This window comes from Prosopis cineraria, unplaced genomic scaffold, assembly GCF_029017545.1.
Source record: "Prosopis cineraria cultivar Desert tree isolate PC_DT_omini unplaced genomic scaffold, ASM2901754v1 PC2, whole genome shotgun sequence".
Lineage (NCBI taxonomy): Eukaryota > Viridiplantae > Streptophyta > Magnoliopsida > Fabales > Fabaceae > Prosopis > Prosopis cineraria.
Genome location: NW_026555333.1, coordinates 43,874,816 through 43,889,753, shown reverse-complemented (window position 1 = coordinate 43,889,753; position 14,938 = coordinate 43,874,816). Strand labels below are relative to the sequence as shown.

Below are 14,938 nucleotides of genomic sequence, written 5' to 3'. Positions count from 1 at the left end.
TTAATTTTGTTTTTGCCTCTAATTAAACAATTTATCGCTTTTTAAATTTTCATAGTAAGTAAATTGAGTTAATTTTTTTACATCTTTTCTAGTTTTTTCCTCAGAGTTTTTAATCAAGTCAAAGCAAAACGCCAGATAAGAAGAGACGATGAGAAAATAGACGAGTCCCATCAACCCAACTTGGCACCATAATATGCAAATGGGAAAAAAGCCCAGGACGATAAAAAAAGGAAAAATCTCAATCAATGCTTTTGCGTGGTTAGCTCCCGATAGTTGCTTGAAAAAGAAATTGAGACCACGAATTAAAGCCGTAAATAAGGGATGGTCTGGAGGATCAAGTTTATAGGTTCTGTTTAAATAAAAATTTAAATTTTAAAAATTATTTTTTTTAAAGGAACCGGGTTTGAGGGCTTGGCCCTGATAAACCCTGTAAAAAAAAACTCGGGCCTGGGAGGCCCTTCAAACCCTGATAAACCTGATTATTTTATATATATATACACATATATAAATATATTTGATTGATAATGACACAATTTGATCAATATTTATTGTAGATGATGAAGAAAAGTTGTAAAGGTAATTGACATTGAATTTTCACTTTCATCTTCATTTTTCAACAAGTACACTTACATTCAAAAGATCTAATGTTTTATTTGTAAATGATGAGGATAAAGAAGATTTGGGTTTTGATTGATGAATGTGTGTTGTTTAGATTTCTAAATATGTTGTTTAATTTTTAAAATATTGTGTGTATTTTAATTTTTTAAATTTCAAAATATTTTAATTAATTTATAATATTTAATTTTATTTTTATTTTTTTATTTTTTTAACAGAGCTTTCGGGCCTAGCTCTGAGCCTTTTATATAAGGCTGGACTTTAAAAAAAAATTAAAAATAAATAACCAAGCTTAAAGATCGGATTGACCCGTGTTCCCACCTCTATCACGAATTCAGAATTATAGGTGATAAAATATAGAAAAAATCGATTGAGAGTGAGTAAAATGCGAAAGTAAAGGGTAGATCAAAAGAATTCCACTTACGAAAGATTCTGGCAACTTCAGCTCAGCGTGCTATGAAAAATCAAATCATGATTGATCTCGGGTTTCAAAAAATTACACAAACCAAACTGGCACTCAACATTTATGATGGAATATTATATGCTTACCTTTTAGATAAATTGCTTATTTTATTTTTCCTTTTATATTTTACATTATTTTCTATAAAACAAATATTTAGATTATTCTAGATTATATTTATTACTTTTAATTTTAATATTAGATTAAGATTTTAATTATGATTATTTTAATATTTTAATCTCTATAAATAGTATTATAGTTTTTTATTATAGTTAGACTCAACTTAAATTGAATATTCCAGCTCACTCCTTCTCTTTTTTACTATATCTGTAGTAGCAGCCGCTCAAATGTCTTGTTATAGTTATACCAACAAACTCTTAAGACATATTCAGTTAATTTGTATCCAATATAAATAAACTACAGTTTTGGAATTTAAATCAAATTGAAGTATAGTTTTTTTTTTTTTTTTTAACTTTGGAAAAAGTATCACAAGCAAGTGTAGGTAAGGAATTTAATTATGAATTCAAGTTTCCTTTTACATATGTCAACGTGTGGTATTATGTTATCATGTGATATTTTGCCGCAGATAGGAGTAGGACTTATTGGTAATTAAATTCATTCTCTGGGACATGTTTCTGATTTTTCTTTTTATTTATTATTGACTTGTCATTCAAGGATAAGTGGATTTTAAAATTTTGAAAATCCTGATCAAGGAAGAATGGATAATTTAAATTAAATTATTTTTGTCTTTTATCCCAAACCGGTTGGTCTTAAAAAGGGAAGCAGTCAAACTTTACATGCACACACCAAGCAATAGTTTAAGTATCATTAAACAATCGACTTAAGCAACCAATGATGGCGTAAAATATATGTAGTGCAATGGATTGTGATGGCAAGAAAATTAACCACGCAACACATCACATCAAGTTCAAGAAAGTAACGTGCATATGTAAATTAATGTTTTTTTAAAAAATATAAATTTAAATTCTCATACTTTGCTCGAGTTTTATTATAAGTCCCTACACTTTTTTTAAGTATTTTAAGTTCATACATTTTTATTTTTTAGTATTATAAGTCCTTCCATGAGAGATATTATAAGGACTTAGAATACTAAAAAATAAAAGTGTAAGAATCAAAAACACTAAAAATAAAATGCAGGAATTTATGACAAAACGTAAATAAAATGCAAAAACCCAAAGTTATACATTTTTTTTTAAATTATACTTACAGATGTTCTCATCTTAGAGACAATTCTATGAATAGTTGATTAAATATAAACATCTCTCAAACTTGATATAATGAGTGCTTGAGTTCTTTGATTTTATAACAAACTCTTCAATTAAGTTCAATCGGTCAATCCAATAAAACCACCTCACGATGATGTGGATTCTCATTAGTACTTTGGCCTATTTAATAACTCTTATTTTCTTAAATTCTATTTATAAGTTACTTTTAATATATTTTATTAGAATTAAGAAAAATATTAAAATCATTAACTCTTGTTCAAAAGTTTAAAAACTTTTCAATTTTAATAATATATTCTCTCCATATTTGAATATAAGCAAATTTTAACTAATTCACAAAGTTTAAAAAATTGATTAAACATAATAATTATATATGAAATTAAAAATTTTGGACTAAAATATTCTTATAATTAATCTCTAGCATGTGAAGGAATCGAGTTGGTCTCATGAAAAGAAACTTTAATTTATGTTTTACAAAAAAACAATGAAGGGTATAACAATTTCTCATATAATAAAAAAAAAAACTGACGGTTTACTTTCTCTCATCAATTAACGTGGGCGCATAAAAAAAGAAAACTTGTGATAAGTTAATAACATATCTTATAAATAAAATAAAATAAATCTCTCCCTCCCCTCACTTCATAAATAAAACCGGAGGAGTACAAATACACATCGCTTTTGTGGATATGATGAGTGGTTGAGTTGGGTACGTACCTTACTATGGGTGAAATTAAAGATTGCAACAAAATACCAAATTAAATGGAAACCTTCAAAAATCAAAAGTACATATATATCCAATTTATTGACTCCCACTAATTCAAGGATAATTACGTAAATCTCTAATAATTAAAATTTTGAAAACCTAATAATTAATCAATCAAGCATTTGGCCAAAAAAAAAAAAATCAATCAAGCATGAATATCAAGGTAAGCGGTGTAAATATCATCTGCGAAGGAGTGAATGGGCTCCATGAGATAACTCCTACTTAACCCCTTAGCAATGAAGCTAATTGGATGATACTCTTTAAGTCCCTTTCCGGCCACAAAAGAGACAGCCTTGTTGAACAACGTTGCTGTACCATTAATATCAGATGAACCAGACTTGCACTTCAGCTTCACTTCTTCACCTTCACTATAATCCACACCACTGTACAAGAAACAACCCTTATTGCTCACTGATTCAATCGAAACGCTGCCGTTTCTTCCATCTAACCCATGAACCACTCTGAACTGTGAAGACTGATAATCTGAACCATTAGCAGAAGTGTTCGAGAGCAGCAAAGGTTTTTCTGCTCCTTGATGCATCAAGTGTCTCCCAGGAAGATGAACCGGTTCGAGCAAGACACGCTTGTCAAGAACATCATTAATACCTTGAATTAATAATGGGGCTTTATTATCATCATCATCATCATCATTATCAAGCAAGACAAGGTTAAATGTTGCATGGGTGGCTCTGATGGTGCCAATCTGAGGTAATTTCTCCGTGGTCAGTGTCTTGTTGTCGGTGACGTTAAGGTTGGTCAACACGAAGCTTGAGGTTTCAAGGTCTTGAGAGAATGTGAAGAGATGGCTATGGTTAGAGGCTGGGATTGCAGTCAAGTAATCTTCTGGTTTCTTGTTCAGATCAGAAACTTGGAGTTCCCATTCATTCCCGACAGTGTGACTCACGAGAAGGAATGGTCCGTATAGGATCGCATGAACATTGTCATATTCCGGCCTGTTATCTGAATTATTCATTCATGAAAAACAATTTATCAGTTCTTAGATTGTAAATACATAGGAAATGATTATTCGTGAAGTTTTATTGATCATCACACGATATATATATATATATATATATAGGGAGGGAGGGAGGGAGGGAGGGAGAACCTTTTATGCGTTCCAATCTTGGGGTGATTGGGAAGATGAGGGTGAGATTGTCACTGGCGCTCCACCTTCTTGTTATTGTCAAATATGACCCTACATGAAATTAAGACATTATATATTAGATATACTTTCTTCTTGATATGAGATATAAGATATTAGTACTTTTGTAAAACCAATTTAAGAATATATGCTTATAATGGCCTGTTTGTTGCAAAAATGATTTTGTAACTCTGGCGACAAATATATAACCTATTAGCTGAACAAGTCTTAATTATATTCACCTCCATTAACACGCTGTTTCAAAGGCTTGTTGTTGAGTAAAGCATTGGTGTCATTCACGTTCGTCCATGTCGGCACACGAAGGTTTAATGTAGAAGAGCGGCCTTCTCCCTGCAAAAGTAGTTTCCATGCATATTTAGAAACATATTCACAAAGTGAAGATACAGAAATAATCAACATAGCAATATATGTGTAATTAATCAATCAAATATATAACAACACTTTCATGCTGGTAAAAAACATTAAATAAAACTTTACTAAAAAGTGATGATATAACTTTTAGTCTCACATTAATTTAGTCCTTGAACTATAGGGATTGAGTTGTTTAATTTTAGGGTCTGAAATATAACTGAAAAAAAAATTAGGAACTAAAACTTAGATTTTCTCTTTCAGAAAGTCAAGATAACAAACATAAGTGTTTAAAATACTTGGTGGTGTATGGAAAAACATTGCCCAAAAAAAAAACTTGGTGGGGAGTAAATAACTGGTCGAAATTAAAGCTTTATTTTTTTTTCTAATTTCTAACTAACTAAAAAAATTTCTGGCTAATTTTTTTATAGAAGAAACTTTCTAACTAATGAAACAAACTCTTCTGATAACAAACGATGTGGTTCGATTTTTATCGAACTATATGAGAATGATCATAATGATAATACTCGAAAAAACATGTGAAGTAAATGAATAAATAAATAAAATACCTGGTGTGGAGAAAATGTGAAGGTAACACGAACAAAAGGATCATAAGAAGAATAAGTAGAGACAGTCATATTGAGGAGAAAGTTAGCAGCTTTCCAATTGAAAGTACTTGAGATGTACTGAGCAATATAAAGAGAAGGATCTTTGTTGGCTACGACATCGTCCTCTTCGAAATAAATAGAATCTCCTAACTTAGAGAAAGATTCGATGCCAGTTCCATAGCAACACCAAAACGAGTCAAACTTAAGACCCCAACCATGAGGAGAAACAGCCTTAGAAACACCACGACCTTGTGGGAACATGTAGATCATAACCCCAGGTTCTGTCCCCCTTTGTATGCTCAACACTCCATTTGTTAGTGTTCTCTCATAATAATCTGCATATGATGCATCTCTTGTCCATCTATATAGATTGCGAGCAACCTATTTATGTATTCACAAATAAACATGTTATTCACACTGATCTTTGAGTTTGTTTTGACAAAAAGGAAAATAATACCCATTCCCTCTCATTTTATAAGACATTTTTGGAGATGGTTTGGTGTCTTAAAATATAAGATATTTTGAAAAAGAATAAAATTTCATTAATGATGATTATTTTAATATTACTATTCATTATATTAATGAAGAGTGTATTTGAAAGTTTAATGGAAAAAAATAAGATTGTAAACTGTATTTAATAAACATAATTGATATATATGTATAATTTAAAGTGTGAACCAAAGATTAATTTAAAGTGTAAGCTAAGTAGCTTCCCTTAGTTAGCAAAAGTTTTACAATTTTCCTTCCCTTCAAACAAACATATGGGTTATATATATATATATATATATAATGAGAATAAAATATAAATGAGAGAAAACTAGAAGAAAAAAAAATATATATATATATATATATATATTTCACTCTTATTTTCCCCAAATTTTCCCGTAGAAAGGGAGAAAACTAAAGAAAATAAAAATTTTATGCTTTTCATATACCTTTCTACTTTAATTTTCTCTTCTTCCCAGTTTCTTCCCATTCTAAACAGAGGATAAGAGTGAAAGAGACAAAGATTTTTTTTTTTTGAAAAATTGTCATGAATATGTTTCATTGAATTTTGTAAAGAGAACCGGAGGGAGTGTGCGTTTGTGTGTGTACCTTCAACATGTTGTAAGATGAACATGACTCTTCGGTGTCAGATTTCAGAAGGTCACCTATTCTGTCTGGATTTTGCCTGATAAATTTGACCAAAAAAAAAAAACATAAGGAATTGGAATTTATTGAAAATATTGTTGGTGTAACTGGAAAATAAATTAAATAAGGTTAAATGTATATACCAATGCTCAGACTGAGATGTGCCTCCAGTTGCAAATGCGTGTGAAGAGTTAACAAGGTCCAAAAAATATGTGGTCAATTCCTAACATATCAAACACCACACGTCAGACGCCCATATTATACTATGCTCTAAGAGGGGCCAAGTTTTTAAATTTAATAAATGTTATTATTATTAATTTAAGTAATTTTTAAAAATAACTAGTTAAATAATAATAAAGAAAATTTTAAATATTTAAACTTATATACAGATTTTTTTTTATCAAAATCAAATTGTTTTTTAAAGCCACCACTATACTTTTACCTTATAACTATATCTTGTTATTGATATTTTTTACCTTTTTAAAGACCTAATTATTCTGATTTGATTGGAAAATAAGATACATTAAGTATATAAATTTAAGTAACTAATTTTTTTTATAAAAATCACCAAATTATTTTATAATAAATTATGTAGAATTAGATTCCATTAAATATTAAGATTTGATGAGAAAATAAAATAAATATTCAATTTTTGTGAAAATTAAATAAACATATATAAGATAAAATTTTAAAATTTTGGCATATTTAGGACAACCTTAAAAATTAATTTCAAATGATTTAATTTAAGAAACTAAAGAAAAAAGTATACTAATATGTACATATAAACATCATGCATCATTCTTTAATGTTAATCAATAAAAATATTTTAATAAACTAATAAATTATATATTTTATGATATATAATATATACCATATATGATAGATATGCTTTGCAAGATATATATATATATATATATATATACACACAGTGGGTGTTAGTGTTTTAACTTTATATATATATAGAAAAAGGGGTTTGAGCTTGGCAACCATTACTATTAAGGAAGTTCCGCCCTACTATGAGTCGATTTCAACAAGAATTCTGTGCCAACGTTGAGACTTTTGAAGATGATTTTCGACAAAATAATAAATTAAAAAAAATCATTGTATTAAAAATCATATTAACATGACTAATTAAACTAGTAAACCATTGTATGCAATATATATACATATTACCTTATAAAGCGGGTCACCCACAAGCTCGTACCGCATTTGACCTCCAATAACGATAGCCAAGTGAGTATTAGCATGAAGACCCGGCAGCTCATCCGACTACAAATTCAAAATAAAAAGTTTGAATTAATTAAGCAGCTAATTAATTGGGAAAACCGAATGATTATCTTTCTTTTTTTTTTGAGAAATTAAAATAAATTAAAAAAACGATATACCTTAGTTGCGAGTGGGCCAAAAAAGCAAGGCTTGTCAAACAAGTGAGCCAAGGTGCGATACTTAGATTTGCCAGTGAAGTTGTAAATCCTGTAAAGCACATCGTTCATCCCTCCATATTCAAAGTTGAGTACTTCGTAGAACCTTGGCAGTGTGTGCTTCTCCACAAACTTCACCACTCTGTCGTAGAAGTAATCCGCCATCCACGTCACCATCCTCAGAGCCTCCTCGTTCTCCCCAAACGTGTATTGATCCAACAGCCCCGCCATTGTCTTTACACATGTTTGATTATTAGAGTTAATTCTATTTAATTAATCATGGCTTAAAGGCAGAATCCACCATATCAATACTCTGGCTTCAATCATTTTAAATAGCGAGTCTTTATTTTGATGATAAAAAGTGTGAATCAAAAGTGAGGAGAGAGATCAAGACCAGTTCAGTATAATAAAATTGTTTATGGAAGATCGATCTCCGATTGTGGGTTGAATATGGATTTCGCTATTAAACCTCCAACGAAAAAGTTCAATGACTGGTTGAGTTTTAGTATCTAAAAAATAAATGTACACTTAATCCAATATATATATATAGACCACATCAATCCTCCAAAATATCAAAATATACAACATTTATGTTCTTGCACCTTAATTTTAAAATTTTATAGTATAATATTTGTATCAGTACAGGTGCATCTTAGCTAATAAAGGATTAGTCTGGGCGATTAAGTAAGGATTAGTGGGGCCGTAAAGAGTACAATAGACACTCCAAACCTGCTAATAAGAGCCGACTATTATTGAGAAGTATTGGAATACTAGAGATTATTAGATTTAATAACTCGGTGTTTAATGTTTCATCCCATAGTTTGGAATTGGTTTGCAATCCAAGTGAAGGACTTCTTCTTCTTCTTCTTCTTTTTTATGGTAATTTTTTATTGTGTTCATCAATGAAATATATTCAGTCTTCTTCTTCTTAATTCTAGTTTACATGCATTAACATCCAATCTACATCTATTAACAAGAAGGATATGGGTGAGAGTACCTTGTGAACAGTGTAGTAAGGAGCCCACGCAAATTCGAGAGCCTCAACACGATCGAACAAGTCGGTTGGAAAAGCAGAGAGATATCCTGTGTTCATTTTCTTCTGACACAGAGAAAGATTCCCAACAAGCGCATCCATATTCTCCTTCACTGCTTCATTGTGAGTGCTCGCCCACATATGCGCCGTCGCACTCAAATAATGACCTAAACATCAAATCAAATCAATCCACTCACTCTCAAAAAAGCATCCTATTAGATATTCATGAGTAGTCATCAACAACAATAAACGAAACTAACCAACAAAATGACCCCGAAGCTCAATATACGGAGCCTCCCAGCCTCCATAAGGATCACCAACAGTGGGCAAACCAGCAGTTTTTCTGAAGCTCCACAGCAATCTGTCCACGTCAAGCATCAAAATATACTCAAGATTGGTGTTCTGAGCAGTGTGATGATGTGAATCTGGGTTCAACTTCACGTCGTGAAGCGACACTGGTTTGAGAACACCTTTGGGAAGGGAATATTCGCCGTCCTTCTGGATCTTTCTGTATTCTTCGATCATCTTTCTAGGTCTCGGAAGCGGGTCGGCCCAACCCGGTTCATGATGGCGATGATGATCATGAACGTGGCTGTAGTGAGCCGTCATTGATTCGGCTCGGAGAGAGTCGTTTGTGGAGATTGCGTATCGGAAGCTGTGAGATGAGATCAGTGGAGGAAGGTTCGAACATGTCTTCTGGAATTCCTTCGCATGGCCGCATAATGGTAATGCAAAAAGAACAAATAGTGACAGAAACATTAAAGCTTTCTTCATCATCTTCGCTGTTTCAGGTCAAAACCATGCAAAGAGCTCTCTACTAGCTCATCAGGTGCATATATATATATACACATATACATAAGTGGATTGATTATTATTATTTAATAATTTATTAAAATAAGGTGTTCAGATGCTGATATATGAGTTGAGGCTGGTTCAGATGGATTATCCACTCTGCAGATATAATTTTGAGTACGTAGATATCAGAACAGATTCTTTATAAAATTAGATTCTCCAAGTTCGTTTAGATTTTAGATTATCCCAGATGATATCTAATTTGGTGCTATTTTTGATATTTTTTTGATTTCATTTATTTATATTTTTTTTTTATGAAACGGAAAAGGAAAACTACAAAAAGGAACAGATCAAGTAGATTTAGAGAGAGTAGAAATATTTATGGGGAGGTACGTATTTTCAAAGCCTTAACAATATATAAATAAGCATAATCTTTTTTTTTTAAATAACACACACACTCATGTTTATTTTATTTGAGTTTTGGACAAGTTATTATTATTATTATTAGATTGAAACAAGAGTAATTATTGAAAATATTCCAGTAAAATGATGAATTTTAGAAAAATATATCCGTAAATGTGTATTGAGATCTTCTCTCCCAAACTCTCAATTAACCAGACAGTTTATTTTACAGTGCATAATGAATGAGATAAAACATCATGTTAAACATAATTCTTAAAATTCATTATATTTACTCTAAATTTGGCTTCTTATTTGTGTTAGAAATACTTTTCATTATTGATTACTCCAATTTATATGATGAATATAATATGTAAACAAATGAATGTGATGCAGATGCAGCTATTTTTTCATCGTGTATATATTCCATTCTATTATATATATACTATAAAGCTATCAATATATAATATGAAGCTTCTAATAAGTTATATTATTTATGAGTTACATATGAATTGTGCAATTAATTTCTTAGACTATGTAATTAATGCCTGTTTGGATTTTGGTTAAATAAAATTGATTCATATGATTGATTTTAATAATAATTTATTGTGTTATATTGTGACTATGTTTGAATGTTATTTTTTGAAATTGATTTTAACAAAAAGGTGAATTGCATATGGCTCAAAAACTATGCTATTTATACTATTCTAAATCTGAAATGGAGTACAGGGCGATAAATGGCAAGTTATAATTGTTTTATTATTTGCATTAATGGTGGCAACCTAACAGACATCTACTTATGCTCTTCCACATATTTATTCACATTCCTTCATGGCAGTTGTTTTTTTTTTCTTCAATGCTGTTGTTCCATTTCATCCTCCCAAGTTGAATGAAACTCGCCCTCGAATCAAATTTGGCTTCTTCGTCAATGTAGATTAATAGATCAACAACATTGAAGGTAGTAGATACTCCATAAGAACTAGAAAATTCTACCTTACAAGCATTGCTATTGATTTTTTACACAATCTTGAATGGACTATCAGCTCTTGGGGATAGCTTGGTGTTTGGCTATTTAAGAAATTGTTCCTTTCATAGATGTATTCAAACTAAGTCTCCTATGTTAAGATTTTTTTGTCTCTAATGCTTGTCATGTTGAGCCTTATATCTCAAATTCTGCTTTTAGATTTGCTCGCGAACTTGCTCATGCAACTTCTTAATTTTCTTAACTCTTTGGTCAGCATCAGAACTATATTGATGTTTATCAAATGAAGGGGTCAAGTCTAGTGGATTAAGGGGACAAGTGTCGTAAACAACTTCAAATGGACACTTCCCAGTTGCTTGGTTGATTGAGTTATTGTAGGCAAATTTAACTTAAGCAAGAATGAGATCCCACTGCTTAAATTCTTCCCTATGAAACTGCAAAGAAGACTACCAAGAATATGTTTACAGCTTTAGTTTGATTGTCTGTTTGGGGATGACTAGCATTACTAAACTAGAGCTTAGTTCTTATCTTCTTCCATGGCGTCTACTAAAGGTGGCTGAGAAACTTCACATCACGATTAGAAGTGATAGTCTTGGAAATGCCATGAAGACAAACAATCTCCTTAAAGTACAAATCTGCTACTTAGACAACATCATTGGTCTTCTAGCATGGAATGAAATAGGTCATTTTTTAGAAATGATCCATAGCTACTATGACAAAATCTTTTTACCTCTAAGCCCGTGGTAAACCTAGAAAAAAAAAATGCATGCTCATATCTTCCCAAGGTGCTTCTAGAATTAGTAAAGGCATGTATAACCCTGTATTCTGACCTTTGGATTTAGCCAAGTGGCAAATTCTGCATCCCTATATATGTTTGTTGACATCCTATTCAAGTCAAGGCCAATAAAAGTTCTCCTTCACTAGGTCAATTATTTTATCCTATCTAAAATGTCTAACTAATCCACCGTTATGTGTTTCCTAAATTATGGCTTTTCTCAAGGAGCCTTGTGGAATACACAAGGCTTTGCCTCGAAATAAAAACCTGTAATGTCTGTAGAATTGGTGGAAAGGTTGATTTGCAGTTGCTTCCTATACTCCTAAAAAATTAGGATCATCCTAATACAACTCTTTAACAAGGTTAAACCTAACAACTTTGGTCTGCATTGTTATGAACAGCACATGTCAATGTCTAAGAGCATTAGATATGGAGTTCAAAGTTTCAGTCTTATGCTTAGTAAGGAATGGATAAGACTGTAAGAGTTTACTCTAATGGGCATGTCTACAGTTGATCTTTTACTGAGAATTTAAATACTTGACTACCTCATGATCAGAAAAGAGAATGAACTCTCTGTTCAAGAGATAGTCACTCCAATGTTAGAGAGTTTAGACAACGGCATAAAACTCTTTGTCATACATAGATAGAATATTTAAGCTTAGCATTATTGAGCTTCTCACTGAAAAAAGTGATGGGATATCCCTCCTGACTTTAAACAACACCAATACCGGTGTTAGAAGCATCACGGCTAACTTTAAATACTTGATCAAAATTAAAAAGAGCTAGAACTAGAGCTTCGGTCAACTTCTTCTTAAGCTCCTTAAAGCTTTTCTAAGCTTACTCTGTCTATTAAAATTTTTCTCATTCGATGCAATCTATTAGTAGTATAGCAATAGAGCTAAAATTACAGATGAATCTCCTATAGAAAGAAGTTAATCCGTGGAAGCTTCGAACCTCCTAAATAGATATTGGAATTGGCTAACTATTAATGGCTGTAACTTTGCTTGGATTATCTCAAACACCCTCTGCATTAATAATGTATCTAAAGAGCACAACTTCACTGGTAAGGAAGGTGCATTTCTTGAGATTAGCATAAAACTTCTGTTCTCACACTGCTTGCAAAACTTGCAGCAAGTGATCTTGCTATAAATGACAATATCATCAAAGTACATAATAATAAATTTGCCAATAAAAGGTCTCAATACTTGATTCATCAGGCGCATAAATATGCTAGGGGCATTTGTTAACCCAAAAGGCATCACATTTCACTCCTACAAGCTATCTCTAATCTTAAAAGTGGTCTTCCACTCATCTCCTAGCTAAATTATGATTTAGTGGTATCCACTATGATAGTAGCACCATGCAACTAGTCTAGCATATCATTAAGTTGAGGTATCAAAAATCGATACTTAATAATGATCTTGTTGATAGGTTGGCAGTCAATGCACATTCTCTAACTCCCATCCTTCTTAGGTACGAGAAGAATAGGTACAGCATAAAGGTTGGTACTTTCTTGAACCAACCCATTCTTCAACAATTCTTCAACTTATTGTTAGACTTCGACATGTTCTTGGGGACTCATCTTATAGGTAGGCTAGTTAGGAATTACTGCTCCTAGAATAAGATTAATGGCATGCTATATGTCTTGCATAAGAGGCAACCCTGGCGGTATCTCATCAAATATTACATCTAGAAATTCAAACAGTAATGGAATGGCTCCTGGTAAGTTGGTAGACTCATCGTTCACCTCAAACACCAGAATAAAGCTCATCATTTAGGCTTCAAACTTTGTCACCTTAAATTCTTCCTTAGTCATCAAAGACATTAATTGCTTAGAGGTACTAGATTCCCTTGAAAATTGGCTAATCTTGCTGGGCGGTAAAGGCACTAGTGTGAACTTGACACCATCTTTAATAAAAGAGTAAGTGTTTGCACGCCCGTTGTGCATAGCATGTCAATTATATTGTCATAGCCTCCCCAAGAGAAGGTAGCCATCACATAAAACTTCATTACAATATTAGTTCCTAATAGAAAAGGTCATAAGACATTGTTTAGAAACTTTTACCTCATTTCCCTTGTTGAGCCAGTAAAGTTTGTAAGGTTGCGGATGATCTTGTGTTGGCAACTTTAATTTCTCTACCATGTAGTTAGATACTGCATTTTTATAGCTTCTATTATCAATGATGACATTACAAAATTTTTCTTGGGTCGTGCAACGAGTGTGAAAAATGTTACGTTGTAGCCAAGGTTCTTTGACTACAGTTGTATGCAAACTTCGTCTAAGCACTAATGCTTCTCTCTAATCTGCAAGCATGACCTCCTCATCATATACTAGATTAGTTTCCATAAAACTTGATCTCCTCCTCATCTTTTTCAGGTGCTTCATACACTTGCCCTTCCCTAATGGTGGCAGGATAATTCGCAGTAATGTAGCCAAATTCTTAGCATTTAAAGCATTTGATTGCTTTAGAGCCAGATTCCTTGGCAGCATTTGATGATGGTTTGTGCATAATGCTAGATTGCAGATTTCTTGAGGAGTTAGTCTATTGAAATTTTGCCTTACGAGCTTCTGGATAACCCCTAGAGGAAGAAGGCTGGAAAGAGGATCTCTTAGGCGTTTGCTGTAAAACCTCCAATTTTTAAACACATTATTAGCATGCACTTAACCTTAAGATAGAGCTACCATAATATTTATAACTAATTTAATAACAAAAGATGTCATGGCATAAAAGGATTAACCTTAACTGTTTGAAAACTTACAAGGTTAAGTAAGGAAACCTTATACAGATAAAATTTTATAAATCATTTAATATCAAAATCAAGTTTAGAATGTCAATTAACCATTATAAATCAAAGTAAAAGGCATTTAGAAAGCATGAGAAACATTTAGAGTCAAAAACAAGTCAAAATAAGGACAAAAGAGTTACTTTTGTTTAACAGAGGCACTTAGCCACAGCTATAGCACATTCAGTCATGGTAGACACATTCAGAGAAGATTTGGTTGTAGCCAAATGGTCTTAGCCACTCTTTTGGCTGTGGCCAATGATCCATAAGCCGTGGCCAAATATATGATAGCACTTATCATGATAGTTACCAACCATTAATTTCCAACGCACATAACTTTTGACTCAGATCTCTGATTAAGGTAATTCAAGTGCCCACACATCAACAATTTCATAATCTAGCTAATGATTTTGGTTTCATG

At 31.9% G+C, this 14,938-nt stretch overlaps 1 protein-coding gene across 1 annotated transcript; it reads right to left on the bottom strand.

The window, feature by feature from the left end:
* Positions 1-3,208: 3,208 nt before the first annotated feature.
* On the bottom strand, positions 3,209-9,562 carry LOC129302797 (uncharacterized). The gene is made up of 10 exons (XM_054941676.1): positions 9,046-9,562; positions 8,750-8,952; positions 7,717-7,986; positions 7,505-7,600; positions 6,475-6,554; positions 6,296-6,371; positions 5,162-5,581; positions 4,466-4,574; positions 4,188-4,277; positions 3,209-4,042 (listed from the first exon to the last, which is right to left on the bottom strand). The coding sequence occupies exons 1-10, from the start codon at positions 9,560-9,562 to the stop codon at positions 3,228-3,230; spliced, it is 2,676 nt and encodes an 891-aa protein (XP_054797651.1). The 3' UTR covers positions 3,209-3,227.
* Positions 9,563-14,938: the final 5,376 nt, after the last annotated feature.

Bases quoted from the DNA above. Each gene is read 5' to 3' on its own strand.
- LOC129302797 (XM_054941676.1), bottom strand. From the start codon at position 9,562: ATGATGAAGAAAGCTTTAATGTTTCTGTCACTATTTGTTCTTTTTGCA. The intron at 6,372-6,474 runs GTATATACATTT...CAAATTTATCAG, and splicing joins ACATCTCAGTCTGAGCATTG to GCAAAATCCAGACAGAATAG. The intron at 4,575-5,161 runs GTATTTTATTTA...CTACTTTTGCAG, and splicing joins TCACATTTTCTCCACACCAG to GGAGAAGGCCGCTCTTCTAC.